The sequence below is a fragment of the Corvus cornix genome, chromosome 10 (assembly GCF_000738735.6).
Source record: "Corvus cornix cornix isolate S_Up_H32 chromosome 10, ASM73873v5, whole genome shotgun sequence".
Lineage (NCBI taxonomy): Eukaryota > Metazoa > Chordata > Aves > Passeriformes > Corvidae > Corvus > Corvus cornix.
The window spans coordinates 18,033,250-18,053,151 of NC_046340.1; the positions used below are offsets into that span (position 1 = coordinate 18,033,250).

The 19,902-nt window shown below is 39.6% G+C and overlaps 1 protein-coding gene across 6 annotated transcripts in view; it reads right to left on the reverse strand.

The window, feature by feature from the left end:
* The window catches only part of PEAK1 (pseudopodium enriched atypical kinase 1), a 110,096-nt gene that overhangs the window by 11,547 nt on the left and 78,647 nt on the right, over positions 1–19,902 (reverse strand). For 5 of the 6 annotated variants that reach the window (XM_039557937.1, XM_039557938.1, XM_039557936.1 and 2 more), the window contains 3 exons: positions 14,663–14,779; positions 12,641–12,840; positions 4,700–5,448 (listed from right to left, as the gene is read on the reverse strand). In XM_039557937.1, the coding sequence (XP_039413871.1) occupies positions 4,700–5,448; positions 12,641–12,840; positions 14,663–14,779 (1,066 nt within the window). The remainder of the gene's footprint in view (positions 1–4,699; positions 5,449–12,640; positions 12,841–14,662; positions 14,780–19,902) is intronic. The other variant, XM_039557941.1, reaches the window with a different exon arrangement.

A 19,902-nucleotide genomic window follows, 5' to 3' on the forward strand; every position in this document is an offset into this window, starting at 1 on the left:
AATTTGTTGGCCTTCCTAGCAAGTACTTTCAACTGCTGGTGATGAATTGCTAAAGGAGTACACACAGAACTGCTTTTCTGCTTGTGGTGGTTAATTCTGTGTCAAAGCTGGGAGAAAAGATACAGCCTAGTTTCCTTCGCATTTTTAAAGCTTTTGTCTGTTCCAGTCATCTACTCAAAAATATGGAAATCCTGTTGCCTTTTACATATAGAGTATGTTGAATGCCTATTTTTTGGCACAGGAAGAAAAGGTGAAAAAACTTTGACTAAAACACTAACACAAAAAGTAGGATCAATCAGTCATTTACCATTTGCTTTAATGAAATACATCCAGCTGAGCTATGAAGATATGGTATGTGATAACAGCTGAAAGGAAGGTGTTGATAAGGCCAGCCTTATTTCATGAGCTGATAAAGAGCTGGTTATTCAAAAGATGAAGCAATGTTGGTGAAAAGCCCTTCCATATGATGCAATAAAGCAATGAGAAAAAAGGAGAGTACAAGCAGGAAGGAATGCAATGTATCCATCTTCCTTTTCACTGGAACGCACTGTCATCATGTATCTTTTCTTTAATGCAGGAACTAAACGTCTGTCACGTTTACAGGGACAGGACAGGTTTCTTTATATCCTGCCATTTCAATTTTCCTCAGTGCTCCCAGCGCAAGAAGCAAGATTTGAACATTTCAGAGCTTCTACAAAATGTTCTGCATTAGCTTTTCTTTTTCCTTTATGAGTCCCATAGCTTACTGTGCCATCAGCTGACTCTCACTTTCCCAGCAGGGAATCTCATTTCCACTCTGTCCTATGCATTTTACAGGGCGTCAGTGAACTTAAAGCACGATGAATATTGTGGGAAATGAATTTACAAGTGCTGAAAATGAGAAACACAGAAGATCACAAAGACTGTACCATCTGTGCCACTTTGTTGTATTGCACAGAGGGACAACTGCAAATGAAATTGTGTAGAATGAAAGCTTGCTAATCCCAAATTGATAGCTTGTTCTTGGCACAACCTTGTTTTCCAAGGAGGCCAGTTTGATCTCTGATTGACCTCATTTTCTTGATCTGACCTTGGAATAGAGCTTTGGCTTTTTAACGAGGTGCCAAAACACAGAATTCTATTCTGCTGTGACTGAACTGGGAGTGGGCTGGAAGTTGTATGTACATTGCTTTGTTTTGATCTGAAGCACGAAGTTTTGGGACAACCTTTAATAACGCTTCTGACAGGAAGCTCCACTAGGAAACCGAATTACCAAATAAAAACACCTTAGCACACTAAACATGACTAGAAAGTAATTGTCAGCTGCAGTACGAAACTGCCAGCCAAGTTCAGCCCAGTGCTGCCTACTTCTGCATTGCTCTGCTTTATACCTGGGACACAAACCTTACCAGGAATCCTAAGGTTTTACAGCTAGGAGAACTTCTGCTGCCTTGCAGCAATCAAAGCAATAAATTTGAACTGCTCCTTTTGAGCTGTTTGCACCTTTGCAATTCCTGTTACCCCACCTGCCCAGCATTGCAACATGTGCCTGTGGCCAGAGCCAGCTGGGTTTTATGCCTATTGTTCCGTGTGGACTCTGACTCATGGCTTCTATGATTCAGCCTGTGATACTGGACAGTGTTTGCTTTGAGAGTTTAATACTGAAAGTGGAAGTAGTTTATGTCACTGACACAGTTATATTGCCTGTTATTCATTCTGAGTAATCTAATTTATTTATTTATTTTTTAATAAAAGAAGTCCCTGCCATATCAGTGCCTTATTCAGTCTGTGTCAGGACACTGAGAACAGAACTCATCCAATCTGCTGTGTACAAAGAGCTGGTGCTCTGTGCTGCTGTTAACTTGGTGTAACATTTTTACCACATATTTGGAATTACTGATAAGACTGTGGTTTCAGGGGAATGTTTATCCATATTACCACAGATCTACCAACTACTTAGAAGGTGGTACTGCACTTAGGTGAAAGAAAAACACCTCGGGGTCTGGAATTTTATGGAAACCTTTCTTGAAAGGAAACTTACATTTTTCCATTTGAAAAAGTACTTTTCTGATCACCACTTGTGTACTGGTTTTATTTCTAATGTTTCAGCCAAAATAATTTCCACATAGCTTCCTGCAGCTATTTTTGCACTGAGTGTTTAGTAGCAGATTAGGTGAGAGTTGAATCAAAAAGCATAATACAGTGCTGTGAAACAACACACCCCTATGAATGTTTCCTCTTATATCCACTCCAACAGAACAAGTTGTGCTCGTTCTCCACCAAATTTATCAGAGCATCCTTTACTGGTGAAGCCGCCAGAATGCAAAAGTGCGCTGGTACATTCACGTGCACAAATCATTCATTGTTCTAAATTAAATTCAGCAGTAGTCAAATGGTCAAAGCTGAATTTTTAGCAGCGCTTTTGTAATTCTATTTTTGGAGATAGAATATTAAAATGCCAATTTTATGTATCAAGACTATTAGCACTGTTTGGGGTTGAATCTCTAATTTTCTATGAAGAGAATAATAATTTAAAAAATCTCATTATGACATTGTTTCTCACATCTAATATTAAAATCATAAAACCTTAGAACTGTCTGAATTGTTAGCCAGTGTTGCTTAGGTAGTTCTACAAAACTCAAAAGAGCTACATTAATTTACACCATCCAAACACGTGGCTCCATATACACTTTCAAAGTGTATTTCTAAGACTTGATCCAAAATAACAGGGAGACTGTATTTTGGATTCAGTAGGCACAGCAGTAATTTTCAACTCACTACATTTTCCATCCTGTTTTGGGGACGAGGGATTTAAAGTGGCAGGAAGACATAGGTTATTTGATGAAGGTAGATTACTATGTAATTTGGCTCACATGAAAAACACCCATGGTAGTAAAAACCAGCATGTTTGTTAAAGTGAAATTCCCCAAATCTCTGTGTAATGTAACAGCAATCTGTGCTTATGAGCTTGTGGACAAATCTGATCCTGGGCCAATGGCTTATAAGTCAAAGATCAACTTGGCCAACACCTTTCTCTATCACATTAAGTGCCAGGGGGCTATTTTCAAGAGGAACTTTTCCTCTCATCATAACAGCACAACAGCTCCTGGTGACCTCCAGCTCAAGGATATTTTGTGGATACTTCACTCACATCTATTACAATGCAATAAACCTTGTTAGTCTGAGAACTATTTTTAAGACACCTGAATTACAAAAAAATGAAAATTTAGCACATATTTGACCATGTTACACTGCTGTTCTTTCTTCTCTCTGCCTTTCTACAAGGGAAATACATTTTGGAGAACAGGATAACAAAATGGATAACAAAACAATCACATAGGTCTTGCCTGCCAGGGAATACTTTAAAGGCACATCTGTGATGTGCAAAGAGGTATCACATTAATGATAACTCAAACCTGTCTATATAGAAAAATACCACTTTGGGGCCTAGAAGCAACCATTTTGCATCATTGTATTAAAGCAAAACCCTCCAAGCCAGCAGTGAGCAATGCCAGATGCTGATTCTGGACCAGAGCTGATTGCCAAATACATTCATGGTCTGGTTCTTCCTTGGCTGCTTTATACCACTGGACATAGCAGCTCCAAGACATCCATATTTCATTTCACATCTTTTCCAATAAGAAGTGCTTAATAATTAATGAAATAGAAATGGTTAGGCCCAGAAATCTGCATTAAAATGATACCTTTTCAGGTCTCAGAAAAACATATTAGCTGCACCAATCTTACCTTTCAGTTTTTTATATCTTAATTGTAAACAGTCATGCAGGAGTGGTAACAACATTTTGTTCCTGTAAAGCACCACCCTTGTGAGAATGTCAACTATAAGGAATAACAGCTCAGGCCTCACACATCTGTGTCAGGCAATAAATGTTTATCTCAGTTTCAACAAGGAGGAGTCAGAAGTTCAGTGATTTACTCAAGGTCACACAGGAAGCCTGACAGTGCTATGAGTCTCAGCCGTCCTTCTCACTATCTTCCTACCAGATAAGCATCGAGAAGTGCAGAGATACGGCACTCAGAAAGAACTAGCTATATAAAAGTCCATGAAATAACAATATCTGGTGAGATAGCTGCCAGCTAGGCATTAATATATTAGCAGTAAATCTAGTAAATCTTATTTCTTTAATGTGTTAGCTGAAGAATTTATAAGGCAAACACTGATGGCTAGGCAGAGATTTTGAAAGGTTGGTAATGAACACTGGTGAAAATCTAAGACCTTGTATGGGAACAAAAAGAACTTACCCTAGAATTTACATTTGAAATTACATGGCTTTGAAAATGGAGAACTTTTCCATTTTTTAGGAAAACTTTCCTAACTAGGAGTGATGATTTAATTTCCTCTGCATGCAGGTGAATCAAAGGATTTTGTTATTGTGAGTTTCCAAAAAACTGCTGACACACGTTAAATAATACAGCTTTTCCTTCAAAACATCATTAAGCAATGACCATAGTATAGACTAAGATGTGTTGATTTTCTTTCAATTATTTTGGAGCTGCAATAAAAACATATGCAATTAAACAGCAGATACCAATGCCACACATGGATCTTGACAGAAGGAAGAGCTTGTATCTTGGGAATCCTACTTCTCACACATCTGCCAGCAGTAGGCCCTATCACTACGGGATGTGGTGCAAAGTATGGCTGTTGTCACATTTTGTCACAGATTCCTCAGATCACCATTTCTCAAGCCCCTCTTACCTTGACTGCATAATTGTTGAGAGGATCTTTTGCGTAAGACGCTGGGTAGTAAACGGCATCCCCCGCCTCGCAGCACGGCTTGTCGCTGGTGAGCCTGAAATCTGACCAGCTGTCCACCCCGAAGCGCAGCTGGTCCTTCTGCCCAGCCATGAACAAGTCTTCACATTTAAGTGCCAGCTTCTTCAGCGAATCAGCGTGAAGGCTCCGGATTTTCCCCACCACCTCCTCTCTGTTTTCGATGCCTCGATAAAGTGCTTGTCTCTGCGGCTTCTGGATGCCTCGGCCCTGCTTGGCCTGCGAGAGGCGCCTCCCCGTCAGGGACTCCATGCTGTTGGAACACCGGTCCTTAATACTGATAGTGGTTAGGCTGGAAACACTGTTAGTTGCTGAGGTGGCTGCCCTTAGTTTCTCTGTTGGCCTGTCCAAGGAATCTCCTGACTCGTTGTCCAGGACCTTGAGCTCCAGGCTGACTGAAGAGCAGGCGCTGCTTGCTTCCCAGTTGGTGTCAATGTCATAGGTGGGATTGGCCATGATGCACAGGTTGTTCTCCAGAGCCTGCTTCTGGAGATCTCGGGGAGTTGGCTCTGTGTTAGCTCTCAAAATTGTTTTCTTTGGCAGTGGAGGTGGTGTTGGCTGCAAGTTGTTCACTGTCTCCTGGTCTGCCAGTCCTCCAAAGGCAATGGCATCATCCAAAGCTCCCTTGGGTTGCCTTGGCTGTTTTGGAGGGATCATGGCTGCTCTGGACTGTCCTGTAGATAAAGATAATAGTAAGAGAAGGTTAAAGTACTTTTATGCGCCACTCCTGTTTGCACTCTGCAAAGAAGTTTAAGGCAAAAAACCCCCAAAACCCTGACTAGGAGCCCCCCAACATTTCAAAAAACCCTAGATACGTTTATGAAAAGATGAACTTATTAGAAAGTAAATTACCAAATCAGCATCACATATATTTAATTACATCCAGCCAGTCTTGATCTGACCTTGGCATATATATTGAAATCAGTTTCGGTGCTAGCAAGGCTGCCATTTTATCAGATCAATGACAAGAACTACAAGCAAAAACCAAACCTCAATTTGACACTTTGGCCAAGTCCAGTTTCAGCAATTACACCCAGCATCCTGTAACTTCTTCTGCAGTCAACTGACTGTAATATTATTCCTTACTTTCTATTCAAATGTGATAAAACTAAGGGTGGATAATAGTCCATAAAACAACTGGGAAATGCACTAGACAGGCTGAAAATCTTACTTCAGAATGGAACCCAGAAACTGCCAGACACAACACAGATGAGATGGTGGTCACATCAGGGAGTCAGGATTGCCCCAGGAGATTCACACAGTGAAATCAAGGAAGTTAAGCCAACTTTCACTCAAGCTGACAGGTGTGTTGCCATCAAGAGTAGGATCATATTTTGACAGCAATAGTTTCTACCTATTAAAACTCACATGCCCTCCCCCTGACTGTAACTTCTCTAATGCATTTCCCTTCCTTACTTGCCATGGGTACCTTTGCTGGCAGTATTACATTCAGAGATAACCAGACCTAGTTATTACATTCAGAAATAACCAGAACTTGAGAGATTCCAAATGGCAGGTTACACACACACAAGCATGGAATTTCTAGTTTCAGACTTCTGTGTGAATCCAGGGAAGATAAACTTCCTGTCATGTGTTTTGGATGGCTTTTATAGAGAGCAATTATGTTTTATAAGTGCCAGAATCCTTGGAAATGCAGAATAAATAAATGACAATAATATAATGGAGAATAAAAACTAATAAACACACAATACAAATGACCAACTTGCTGCTCTGGGACAATTCAACTGTTGTTACTCATATCAAAATGAGATCTTTCCACTCTTAATAATCAACTGCTATTTTCAGAGAAATTATTTTATAAGCTTTCTACTACTCCTGGGAGGTTCACTGACTATCATAGTAAGGTAGGAAGCCAACTCTGACAATTGAAAATGGCAGACCTGAAATGGATGCTCTGAATAATTGCAGCTGAGCATCTTTTCTAGTAAGGGAACAGACACTGTAACTGTTTGACTATTTATAATGTGCTGAATCATAAAATCATTTAGGCTGAAAAGACCTTTAAGATCAGAATCCAACTGTTAACACTGCCAAGCCCACCAAATCCTTGTAAAGAGAGGACTAAACAGGAATGCTGAACCAGACTAGTGGGATCTAAGATTCCAATCTGGATTACATCACTTCAATTAATAATTAATAATTAATAATTAATGAATTTGCAGTTTGCAAAAAGAGAAAAATATTAGCTTCCTTTGCATTTTAAGATATGTTGTTACAGTTTTTATGAATACTACAGAACCCAAAATCCACATGGCCAGGATGTACCAAACCCTGGAATGCAGGGTTAGAATGCTGAAATACACTTTCTAATTTCAGAAGATCAGAGAGGATAGTATTTTTATATGTATCCACAAACAGAACAGCCTTGCACCCTGCTGTCTTAACAATCATTCTCTTTTCAATCATTCCAAGGAGACAACATCACAAATGAAAGTTCTATCCCTATCTTTTGTTTAAGCTCCAGCAACCCTCAGAAGAGCCTTATGGATTTAATGATAAGCCTGGCTATTCCAGCGTTTAAAAAACCAAGTTTTGAGCAGGAAATTCTATCAGTTTTGTACATACCTGATATTCAGGGAAGACACTGAATTGTTGCAAAGGTTGCTAAAAAAAATTTAACTCTTGGGGGACTCAGGGGGCCCTATTGCTCCTTTGTATTGCAGCAAGTGTTTGCTGTGCTGCAGCATTCAATTTTGGTGCAGCGGGGCACTACAGGAACTCTGTCACGGGGGTTCCTTTTGCAGAGGTAGAGTGTGGTATGATTCCAAGTCAAAAGCAGAATTGATGTCTGCATGCCAGACACACATCCAGATGCCTTTTGCTTAATCCTGAGACAAGTTCATTTCTCTTTTGTATGCAATTGTCTTACTCATCCAAACGTGTCCTCTTCCACAACTGCTCACTCTTACAAAATCCGTGACCTATGTACTTCTCCCCAGCAACATTCTGTGCTAAAGATCACTTGCCTATTTTCTCCTCCTCACCCTCTTCCCCACTCTTCTAAGACAGCCTGACTGCTGGGGTTTGACAGAGACGCTATTCAGGAGGCAGTTTGCTAACGTGCCTTGCTTGTGGGACTTGCTAACCCAGGGATGCACAGGTACTAGAGGGAAACAAGGAAACAAATTAGAGCAAGATGAACATCCCGAGCACCAGCAGGAGCTCTCTCCAAGAAAGGTAAGATTTAAAACAGTGTTACTGCTCAATTCTCTTATTTTCTGTCTGCTTTAATGGCTCTGTCCTTCAAAAGCCATTCACACAGAGGAGAGTGTTGAGACTGCAACCAGTGTTGCTTTTGCATAGCTACTGGCACTGTGACATCCAAGCAGAATTGGAGAAGGTTTTCGTAACGAGAAGTTGTTTTTTCAGATGTCTGGAGGGGTGGCAGGATCCAGAGAACTGAATGTACAAGTCATTCTGTAGTTACTGTTTCAAGTACTCTCAGCTGAGAAAAATGAGTTTGTATAACCTGCTATGTTACAGTATAGTTTCTTCCCACAAGAACAAGTTTTCCATATTGAAATCTAACCATCTGTATTACACAGTTGAAAAGTTTTGTGTCTGCACTGTTTCTATGCCAAGTTCTTAACACTGTACATTTCTTTCATAGCTATTGGTCCTGTCTTTGCAGCTCAGCTTTCTCCAAGCATGGCAGGAAATTACACGGCCCAATTTTTACAAATTCATTGCCTAGCAAGAAAAAGGTTGTCTTAAATGTTGTCCCTGTCAAAGGCACAAGAATGTCCTTTTGCACAGAAATACTGGCATAGCATTTATTTCTTTTTCTTACCTATCCTTTCCTTCTCCCCTTGCATGCTTAAAACCATCGTTTCCTTACCTACTGCACAGACTCTCCAACATTGCAAGTTCAGCCTGAGCCACACTTTTGGGAGGCAAAATGAAAAGGAAGAACAGGGACAATATTAGGCTACCACTTAGAGAGATCTTTGAAGTGGATTCCAGACTGCTCAGTGACAGAAAAAAATTTAACTCTTTACAGACAGCAGATTTCTAGAGAGCTTTAAATAATTCTACAGTTCAATAAAATCTTCCATTATAGAATCTCACGACACTATTTAAATATTAATGCTTAAGTCCCCAGGCACCATGCAGAGTTCTGAAACTTTGAAAGACCTTTGAGAAAGGCATTTAAATTTAATTTTTCTGAGTAACTGATTTATCATCAGACTTTGCATTGCAGCCTATTTATGTTAGATGCTGAAACTATCAAATCTGACATCTTAATAAACTTAATACACTTAATAAACTCTTATCCTGGCTGATAAAAATAACTGAACCATGAAAAAACCCCACAAATGCATCAAGTACCTTCCAACCACTGCAAAAGCTACCAGCATGCTTCATAGCCCCAATTCCATGTACACCACTATTCTATAAAATTGTCCTGTACACAGATTTGCATTAAATCCTGCATTGTTTACACATTTATTGTTAATTTAATATATAAAAATCTTACCAGAATGATGATATATGTTACAGAAAGGAAAGCTAACATTTGTTAAGTAATATTGGTGATGCACCTCCAGTGTCTCAGCAATAATTTGAGACTGGGCACAGGTCTCTTCTAAGATGCAGGAAAGAGAAGCTTCACCTTGTTTGCTTGGTGACTTGACAGGTCCTGCTGCCCACCCTCTATTATACCATGTTAAAGACATTACCTGTGTAATTATATATTATACAAGATGCACCAGACTGATGCTGTAATCCCTGTCTGTCACTGAATTGTCAGTTTTACTCAACAATGATCTCATTACCTTATTTACAGCCTGGCTAAAGCACTGTTTACTGCCCTGGTCTAACTGACTGAGGCATGCCCCATGGCAGATGCTGTGATTAGGATTTTTTTCCAATGTCAGCAATCACAAAGCCTGGAAACTTAGTCTCCTTTTTTTCCACATTTCTTTAGGTGTAAAGAGGAAAACGGCTGATAATGAAATAACCTATTCTTTTTTCAATTGCAAAAATACTATCCTGAGTATATTGAGAATACCTTAATCTACTTACAGCCATGCAAATTCAATCAAGTCAATTTCCCCAACAAATTCAGACAAAGACAGAACAATTTGAGGATTTGTAAGAGAAAGGCTTTTCATTATCTGGTCAATTGTCTTCCTTATCACCAGCTACAGGGCTTACCTGAATTAACTTCTGTAACAATAAAGGAACTCCTTACAAAAGAAACATCTAGGCCCTACCTTACACATTTGAACATTTGCTTCTTCATCTTGATTCAAGTGGCAGCCTCTGGAGTTTGTTAAATAGTTGATACCAGAGGTATCTCTCATCACAGTTCTGCTCACCACATGAGCACCCACACTAACTGATTCAGATTCTGAATTAGTCCCTATGAAGTGCTTGCCACAATACCAGGCATTTGCAAAGCTTTTCTTTAGAGCCTGTACAATTTTTAAAACGTTCTTCTTAAACTGTGGGCACCAGGGCTTGACTGTGACTATGGCAGTCAAGAACCTCTCTCCTCCTATTGAAGTTTCCTCCTATTTCTACAGCCAGGAACATACCTTATCCTATCATTATGGTGGGATCTCATAAAAGACCCAACACTTTTATGTTGTAACTGATTCCCGGAGGAGAACCCTCTGTTTTGTAGGGCTTGTCCCTTGGAAGGCCAAACCAAATATATTTGAGGGCAGTACCTGATATAAACTATTACCTGACTGCAGATGAAAATTTACCAAGGCTTGCAGTTATTTCTGTTCATGACATTTCACGTGACATGTCAGAACTGAAGATTAGGTGTTTATCAAAGTAGAGACATATGATCTGCTTTTTAATAAAAAACATAAGAGTATGTATCAGATTAGTTTAAAAAGTGAACATCATGCATTATGCTGCAAATTGAGATGTTCACATGATGTATTTTACAAACTACAAACTGTAGCATGTAGCTCTAATTGCAGCTGAGGCAAGAGTCAAACGTGATGTAACTTCTCATATTATCCTTTCTTCCAGTTTCACATACCAGTATTTGTTAATTCTACCAAAGATAAGATTTTGCTGCCTAGGTGATGCAAGATGTGAAAACAAATAGGAATAATTCTCTGTCCCTACCTAGAAATCTCTCTGTTGCCATCTGAATTGGAAAGTGAGGTTGCTTGAATAAAACAGAAAGCCTTTGAAGGGCAGCCAGGGAGCTCAGTGCCATTTAGGGAAGCATTGCTCCTACCAACAGGCAGCTCTCCCAGCCAGAGCCAGGCAAGCCCTAGAGCTAACTTAACTCCTTCATACCAAAAGGTTACTTTGGAGACAGCAAAGCTCAAAGTGAACCAAGAATGAGGAGATGATTTTAAATAAAGTGCTAAGGGGTTGACTTTTATGGTTTTAAAAAGGAACATTCAAACTTAGGAACAGCACTAACACAGGCCAGGACTGATGGAAGGGATCTCTTGAGATGGTCAGGCAGTGTCAGCTGAAGCAGGTTGTCCAGATCATCTCCAGTTCAGGCTGTGAGTATCTCCACAGACAGAGATTCCATAGCTTTTCTGGGCAACCTGCTCCAGTGTTTATAATGGTATTTTGCTGCATGGGATAAACATGGTACAAGTAGTTCTGATGTATCTAGACCTTAACTGCCTGGATTCTGTCTGCAATGTCGCTATCTTCTAAATACACCAAATACAGATATGTATGTCACTAAATTGAAAATAATTCACTAGATCTATGAGTAATTCACCATACAGGTTTTAGTTTTCCTCCTTAGAGGAAGAGTTTCTTGGTAGACATTAGCATCACGCTTGGATGGGATATTTTTCTCCCTTATGCTTTATAAACAATACCTCATTAATGTTTTAATAGCAGAATGCACTAATAAGCTTCCCACTAATTCACATTTAAGCAAAAAAATGCAACGCTCTCACCGAATATCTAAGGAATGTATGCACCTGAGGGTTTCAAATTTAGCCTTGATCCCTGAAACCTGTGTGGACATGCTAAACCCCTTGTACTCGTGAGCCATCTCAACACAACCAGTTTACTCTTGGCCAAATGCTTAATACGTTGGTGTGTTTACAGGATTGGGATGTTAACAAAAAATGTGTATTTGGATATCCTGGAATATAAATAAATGAGACATTTTGTTCTCAAAGACCTGGCTGTAGGTATCCCTGAATTCACAGTACTTCAAATCGAAATGCTTCAGAAAATTAGGCTGATAATATTGATACTGTGCATCAGGAGATGCTGCTTTGTCTTGCTCCCTTATCTTCCAGAGAAGCCCTGCATCCATGTATCTCTTTAATGAGGCAGGAATTCAGTAATCATTGAATAGTACCTTCAGGACATTCATATCTCATTGGGAAGGAGCAAAAGTAAACTCTCAGACTAGGATAAGAACAGTTTCAGCCAACAAAAGATGGGTACAAATGTTTTAGCAGTTATTGATACTCTAAAATAATAACTTCTGTCTTTTGTTGAAGTTTAGAAAAATACTGAATTCTACTTATTCCTTCTAAAGAAATTAGGTAGCTTGCTCTGCATTTTAAAGCTCTTTGACAAAAATTCCTCCAAAAAGATAAAACAATGTTTCTTTTAAAAATCATTTGAGATATTTATCACTAAGGACAATTAAAAGACTGTTTTAAATTACAGGAAAACAAACCTTTGAGTTTGTTGAATCGTCACTTTCTTGGTTATCATCTCTGAATGAGACAATATATCTTTATTTTCTATAAATCAATATTAAACAGGCATTAAAAGCTACCCTTATGAAGATGTATTAAGCTGTTCAGAAGAAAAGCCTCTTCACACCCTGGAAAGGTATCCAAGATCTCATCCAGTTCCTGTGTTTTCCTGTGAGAGTTCACTCACCCAAATTGCTGTACGTAGCACTGCAGGTATTCAAGTCAGGAGAATTTGGAGCTACTTCTTTTTCTTCCTCCCCCGGTGGCCCACGGCTGGAGGACACCACCGGGATGACTGAGGCGCTGCCCCCATTGTCCTGCTTCACAAACACGGCTCTGGGGACACGAGGGGACAACTCGTCCAGGGTCGGGTCATCAGGCACTTGACTGAAACAAACAAAACAACATCACCTGGAGACCCAAGCTGGGTACTGGATCCTGCTGGCAGAAATGCCAGGTTAGGCACTAAGAATCTTCAGGAAAGGGAATGAACTGGTAAAGACGTAAGTTCTTTCACCCTCCTTTTCCAAGAACAATTATCTACAGTTTTTATTTTCCCTAATGAGAAGAAACAACTTGTGACTGAAATAGTAACATGTTAGTTACTATTATCATGAGTATAATAATACATATTATATAATAGTTCATGCCTTTGATATAGAAGGTGCAATAAAATGCTTTACAGCTTGATTATCATCAACATCTGTACTCATAAATATGTAGGCATGATTCTGAGTAAAGTGTATGGGACTCAGGACAGCAGCAGAGTTTAAGGTGCTTTTTACCAGTCCGAACAATTGTGTTTCAAACAAAGATAAGGAGGTATAGCAAGGGGGATTAAGTCCCAATAAATGCATAAAACTTTAGTGATACATTTTCATATACTGGTAGGATTTTGGGAACTGACACTCTGGGAAACAGACCTCATTTAGGCCAGTAATCTCTTTCCCATATAAAATTCTCCACCATTAAAATCCATCTGCATTAGGCCAACTGCAAAAGGCACTGAAGGCATTCCTCTGTGCCTGCTCTTAGCTATGAAGTTTTAATCAAACTGTGATGACTTATAGCACAAAACTCTGAAAATCGTGCATTCAGTTGGTTTCCATGGATATATTTATTGCAGTATAATTTTAAAATTATGCATTATATACATGAAAAAATGCCGAGATTTAATAAAACCCCCCAATCATACTGAAAATATAGCAGCAATTATCAATAATATGCCACAAAAACATGTCAGAGCAAAAATATTTCCATGCCTTTATGTTCTCTCACTTGCAGAAACAAATACTCATTACAGGCCAAATCTCAAGAGCATATGTGCTGTTTGCTAGTTCTCATTACTACAGCCTGATCAAATACAACAGCAAGAATTTTAACTACTTGTGACTTCCATTAGGGACAGAAGTAACACACTTCCATCAAAAAATGATCAGCACATCATGTATCTGTAGAGATACTTATTTTTTGTAATAAGGATTTAAAACTTCCACAAAGAGTTAACATAAATGATAGGTATATGTCTATGGCAAAGCCAAAATCCTGAAAATCCTGGGACACAATCTTGTAGCAATCCCCGAGTACAAAGATTAAAACATGCCAATGCTCTGCATGACAAGACTCAGGACAGTGCAGTGTGCACATGCTGTTTCTGCTCAGACTCATGAATTTTAACTGCAGGCTGACACAAACCAAACTCATTAGAACTTGTTAGTAAAAGAGAAAAAATGGCGTAAGTTCAAAAAGATGTAATCTTTAATCAGCGTAACATTTTTTGTTCAATTTTAGTACCATGCATAGGAATGGCGTGAAGAACATTCCATGTGCCGTAAATATATCCACATTAAAGAGTTAACCTCTGTAATTTCAGAGTAAAGCAGACATAAAATTAAAGCAGTAACAAGGCTCTCAAGATAATTTAACTAAAGACTTGTAGTTGCTGTAAATAATATACATACCTGCATTCCTCAACAGGAATGTTTTCTTTAAGAAGAAATAGATTCTAATAGCTTCACAGTTCTGTCATTGCCACAAACCAGGAATTATCACATCTCAAGTAACTTTTTAGTATCACTTGGCGAGGTAAGAACATACTCATTCTCCAAACCAGACACATGCAAGCACATACACTAAACCTAAGCTCAGAAGCATTTTGCCAAAGTAAACCAACAGCTAGAAAGGAAGAAAGAAAAAAATACCAACTCACCCACTGTACTCACTCACACAATTCCCCATTAAAGGAAATTCTTTCAGGGCCTTCTTGAGTCTTTTAATCATGTCTTGAAACTCTGGCGAGCCATTGATTCCACAGTGTTCTGGTGTGCTACAAGTTGTGCAAGCTGTGAGCAAGAGGGCTGAACTCTGCACAGAGTGATACACCTACTGCACCTTAGTGTTTACCTTCGGGGGCTGGGCCCTGCCAAAGGCCCCAGGAAGCCAGGCAGATCCAGCCCTGCCTTCTTAACTCTTGCACTGCCTTCCTGCAGGGAACACAGGGCACAGGCTGCTGCATCACTGCTCTGGAATGACGGCTATGGCCTTAGTCATGGCTATTGCTCCAGGAAAAGCACGTTCAAGTCTCAAGAGGAGTTTTGGGAAATAACACTAACCTATTGTTAAGAGTAAGACAGTATCTCAAATCTGTATTCAGTGCCTCAAAAGAATACATTTTAAACCACAGCAATTAAGAGGTCAGGTCATGAAATCCGTGGGGAAATGCTTCCCAGTATCTTAACACTGAGGACAAAGAGATCAAGCCTATGTACACAGTGCAAATGTCAACCCCTTCGTTGGCGTTGGCAGGACACAGGAGGAACAAAAGGGGGAACCATTCTCACTCAGGGAGCTACAAGAACCAAATCCCCAGTTGCTCCATGAACTAAACAGTAAAAATGACATCCCTTTTCAAGGGAAGAAGAGCAGCTGATAAACAGGCAGTTCCCTCAGATTAGAACCATTAAAGCCTGATTTTGTATAACTTTCTATCTGCTTGTTGGTAGCAAGTCATACTTAAAGCTATCTCCTTATTTGGGATATTTATAGATATTTTGCCAGGATGGATTCTTTGATGCCTTGCATAAGAGCACATATTTAGCATCTACCATAGTGGGCGCAGCCTCCTCTGTCCAAGTCTTTTTCTCTTCCCTTTTTTATTTCAAAAACAAACTTCATAGAAATTAATTATCTTAGAGAACTCTGCTCCTCGGGCACAAGTGGCTGAAACTAAACAACTATTCAGTTAGTGGAGGGAGCAGCCCTCTGCACGCAGAGAACGTTTGTTTTCCTAAGAAGCTGAGATTATGTGAAGCAAAAAAACTTGCCATAAAAATGACTGTCCTTCAGACAACACCCCACTGAATTCAAGACCCGTCATTCACGTGTGCACAGGCTCAAAACTGTTTAAAAAGTGTTATTTTTTCTGCAGGGACAAATGCCTCTAAATCTTTCCTTCAGGCTCTCCTCCTCCACAGTTTCTGGAGGATAGCCAGAAGATGATGCGGTCTAACTTGCCTGGGTCTTTTGGGAACAGTAGGAACCAGAAAGCTGCCTGCGTAGCGTGTTAATTTTGGTGAGGACACTGGAATCACAGCTCTTGTGTGACCTGTGTTCTCCTCTATTCAGAGCACGCCTGCTCAATTAGAGTGATTAATAAACAGCAATGAATATGAGGGAGATAAAGTGGAATGCTTATAAGAAGTGATTGTGAGAGTGTATTCCTGAATTAAGGTCAGATCCAGAGGTCAAGGTAAGGGAACAGAGTTCTGTGCAAGACAACACATAATCCCAGTGGCAGGAATCAGTGACAGAAACAGAGAAAAGCTGATGTGGCCTTAGAGCCAGCAGAGACTGTGATCTCCTCCCTGAGTGGACATCAGCAGCAATCAATGGCAGCTGTATAGTTGGAGATGACAAGGAAGATGACTTCGTACACACACAAACCGACTGTGTCATTTGTAGCTATATTAGTTTCAAAGACAGCGCTTTGAGATGCCCTCAGGCCCTGTACTTTTAAGCTAATAAAGCCAATATAAAGCCTAAACTGACTGAATAATGCTTGAGGAAAAATGCAGAGGTTAATGGAAGGAGGGAGGTCAGAGGCCATCTCACCCAGGAACTTCTCCTCAGAACACAGACTACTTTATTCCTGCAAAACACTCAGCAGAGACAGCCAGTGCCCAGGTTTCAGTCAGAGGGCACTATGGATACAGAAAACATTCCAATGGCTCCTGCAGTTCAGTCCCTCCTCACCACCACAAATAGTCACTGAAGAGGAAAGTGAAACAAACTTCTCAAATGACAACCTGAAACAACTAAGCCATGAACGTCATGTTCATTCCTAATGCTCATTATTGAGAAGCTGGCTTAGTCCTGAAGCATGAGAATTTTATTTTTTTTTTTAGATCTTGTATAATGCGATGTTTGCACGGATAACAGGAGTACACTTGATAATCCAGTAAAGACATCCTGCTAAGCTCTTTAGTGTCACTGAAACTCAATGACAATGAGTTTCACAGATTAACTGTGCATTATAAAGAATGCATTTTTCTTTATCCATTTTAAGTTCTCAGTCTTTCCATTTTACAGACTGTATTAGAGGAGTTAAGAACAATAATACATGATTTACCATTTCTTAATCTAAATTTATAAAATAATAAATGGTAAAGTCCCTTCTACTTGGATCTTTTACAGTGCTTGGTGTTTACAAGTTCTCACATAAAATGGTACCAAACTTATTGCTTAATGCACATGCAGAATTTCCAAATCTGTTAGAATTGGAAAATGGTCTAGAGAAATATCTCAGAAGTTTTTAATTGATGAAATGGTAGAAGATAGCTTGTTAATACTTTTAAAAGCACTGCTAAGCACTGCTGAGTAAGGTAGATAAAGCTTGCTGATACCTAGATTAAAAAAACCCTAACATGGATTTGACAAGAAGGGAGAGTTGATCTACTTTAACTTTTCCAGGAGAATTTCTCCTATTTCAGTAGACTTGCTCAAGCAAGAAATTTCTTTTCATCTATAACATCCTTGAATTCTCATCAATTTACTTGGGCTGTCCCTAAAAGGTTTTGGATTCACGTGAGAACCACACCCCAAGAGTTATATCAGAAGCCCTACAAACTCGGAAGGACTTTGTTTTAAACAGAGCCCTACTGTGATTTGACAGATTTTGTTATCTTCCCAAGCAGTTTCTGAAGCAGCTGTGGAATCTGCAGGACTGGATCAGTGACAATGTGAAAGTGGAATGTGGCAGTGGTGGTTATTCCTGCCTGTCTCTGGATGAAATCCTGATCTTAATGTATGGCTACATTTTTGAAGAACAGTGATTCCCATTGTTTCTACTGAGTGATCTGTCACAACATTCATATTCCTCTATACAGAGCTCAGATCTATCAATTATGAGCTGAAATGCTTTTGCAAAAATTAACACAATCTTAGGAATTAGATTGGTAATCACAAATTTAGCTATGAAGAAAGGCTTCCTTATCTGAACCAGAACAAAATAAATATACAGACCTCACTACCTGAAGGAAGTATTTCAGGAAAAACAGAGTTTTATCTTCACTTCGTCCAAGACTGGCCCAGAGATCCCATAAAGGAAAGTTATGGCTGACTTGCAGCTGTGAAAGGAAACTCTTGAGTTTAAACTGTAACTGAAATGGAGATGGCTGTGCCCAGATCAGATTAGTTCAGCTCTGATGTACTTTATGAAGACAGCCAAGGAAGCAGCAGGACACTGTACCGCACTTTGCTTTTAGGAAATGTCTCAATCTAACAAGTTGCTGCTGGGTATGAGCAGTGATGTCTCAATGAAGGAGAGGAGAAGCCTTTATCTTGTGAAACTCCAGCAGCAACGCTCTGATCTCTAAGATAACAAAGCCTCTGAAGGATCTTTTTATTCAACTTGTGATGAGTGGATTGGATTGCACACTGTGCTGTACCACGTTCATCAGTTACAGTGACTCAGGCCAGAAATATCATGTTATCTTTTGGTCAATTTTAGGTTTTGCCTCAGAACAACTGCTGCTTCATGAACTACAGGTGTTCTCATTCTAATTAATGATAAAGCTGACATGACTGCTGATTTTTAGCAAAATTTAATCTATCTACAAATTTTTGGTAAATTTATCATTATTTGGTAGCTCCTTTTGAACCAGCATATGTGCATCTTGCCATCAAACAGAAACAATCACACTGAGAAATCAAAACCAAGTTCCTTTGTATAACAGAGAGATAATTTTCAGCTTTCCGAAAAACTGGCTATTTTGCAAGTGCTGTTCAAAGGGAAAACTGACCTTTCTAGTGATAACTTGAAATACCTTCAGCTGTTTCGTGGTTGTGTTATCAATCTTTAGCAGCTTTGTAATCCACTGCAAAGTAAGGAAACACTGTATGTTCATTTAATTTGCTTTCAAGACCCCCCAGTAATCTGACATTTTTAAAGCTTATCTTACTTTCCAGGTCATCAGTTTGTTTTTTCAGAGAGCTTGCTTTCTTGGCATTCTGAGTCAGAGAAGTGTCCCATTCACTGATTCTATCTTCAGGTCTTCCATTCTCCTCTAAGCCTCTGCAGGCTTAGAACATTCTAAACATCTTCTTCATGCACATATTTTAGCCTGAATTACAGCTAACTGTGTATTAGTATCTGGAGGGTTAACACAAAACAAGCATAGCTTCTCATGGGTCATGCCTCCTGCTTGTGCAAAAATGGAATTTGGAAATCCTGATTCTCACCCACCAGGATATTAAAAACAAAAGCCAAACCCCTTAAACAAGAATAAAAACCCCTTCAATTTTGTGGTACTATAAGGTTTCACTTGGTCTCTTTAACAACATTAAAAAGTATTTTAAAACCCCAAATAACTCAAGGCACCAGGAATATAAGAACTGAAACATAAAGCTACCCACTGTCTAGTGCTCCCACAACTCAACACCTCCGTGTAATTTCTTTGAAATTTGTAGAAACCAGGGAACAATATTGTCAGAAAGAAGAAATTCTAATTCTAACATTTGGAAAATCCCAATTTTCACTGGGGAAAATTCTGAGATACGGCTTTAACCAGTATCATTGTGACTTGAAGAAAACTAAAGAGTAAACATGCTTTTCGGAATAAGTGAATGAGAGAACAGTGACCCACTGCCTTCAAAAGGAAGGGCAGAAGGTATCCCAGTCGCAGTGCAAGAACAGGACACGTTCCAACAGCACCATCTCCAGGGCAGTGCAAGAATCCCTGACAGGCTGTTCCTGCCCTCTCACCACCCGGAGAAGCAGCTGCTCCTTCCTGCCCCAGCCCCTGTCACATCAGCCAGCTGACGTGGCTGAACAATGACTGCGAAGTTCTTTCGCACTTGGATCTCTGCCCTGGTCTGGTTCACCAGAGCACAGGAACTGTCTTGCCAGCACAAGAGCAGGGCACTAGAACAAGAGAATCTCCTGATGGCACT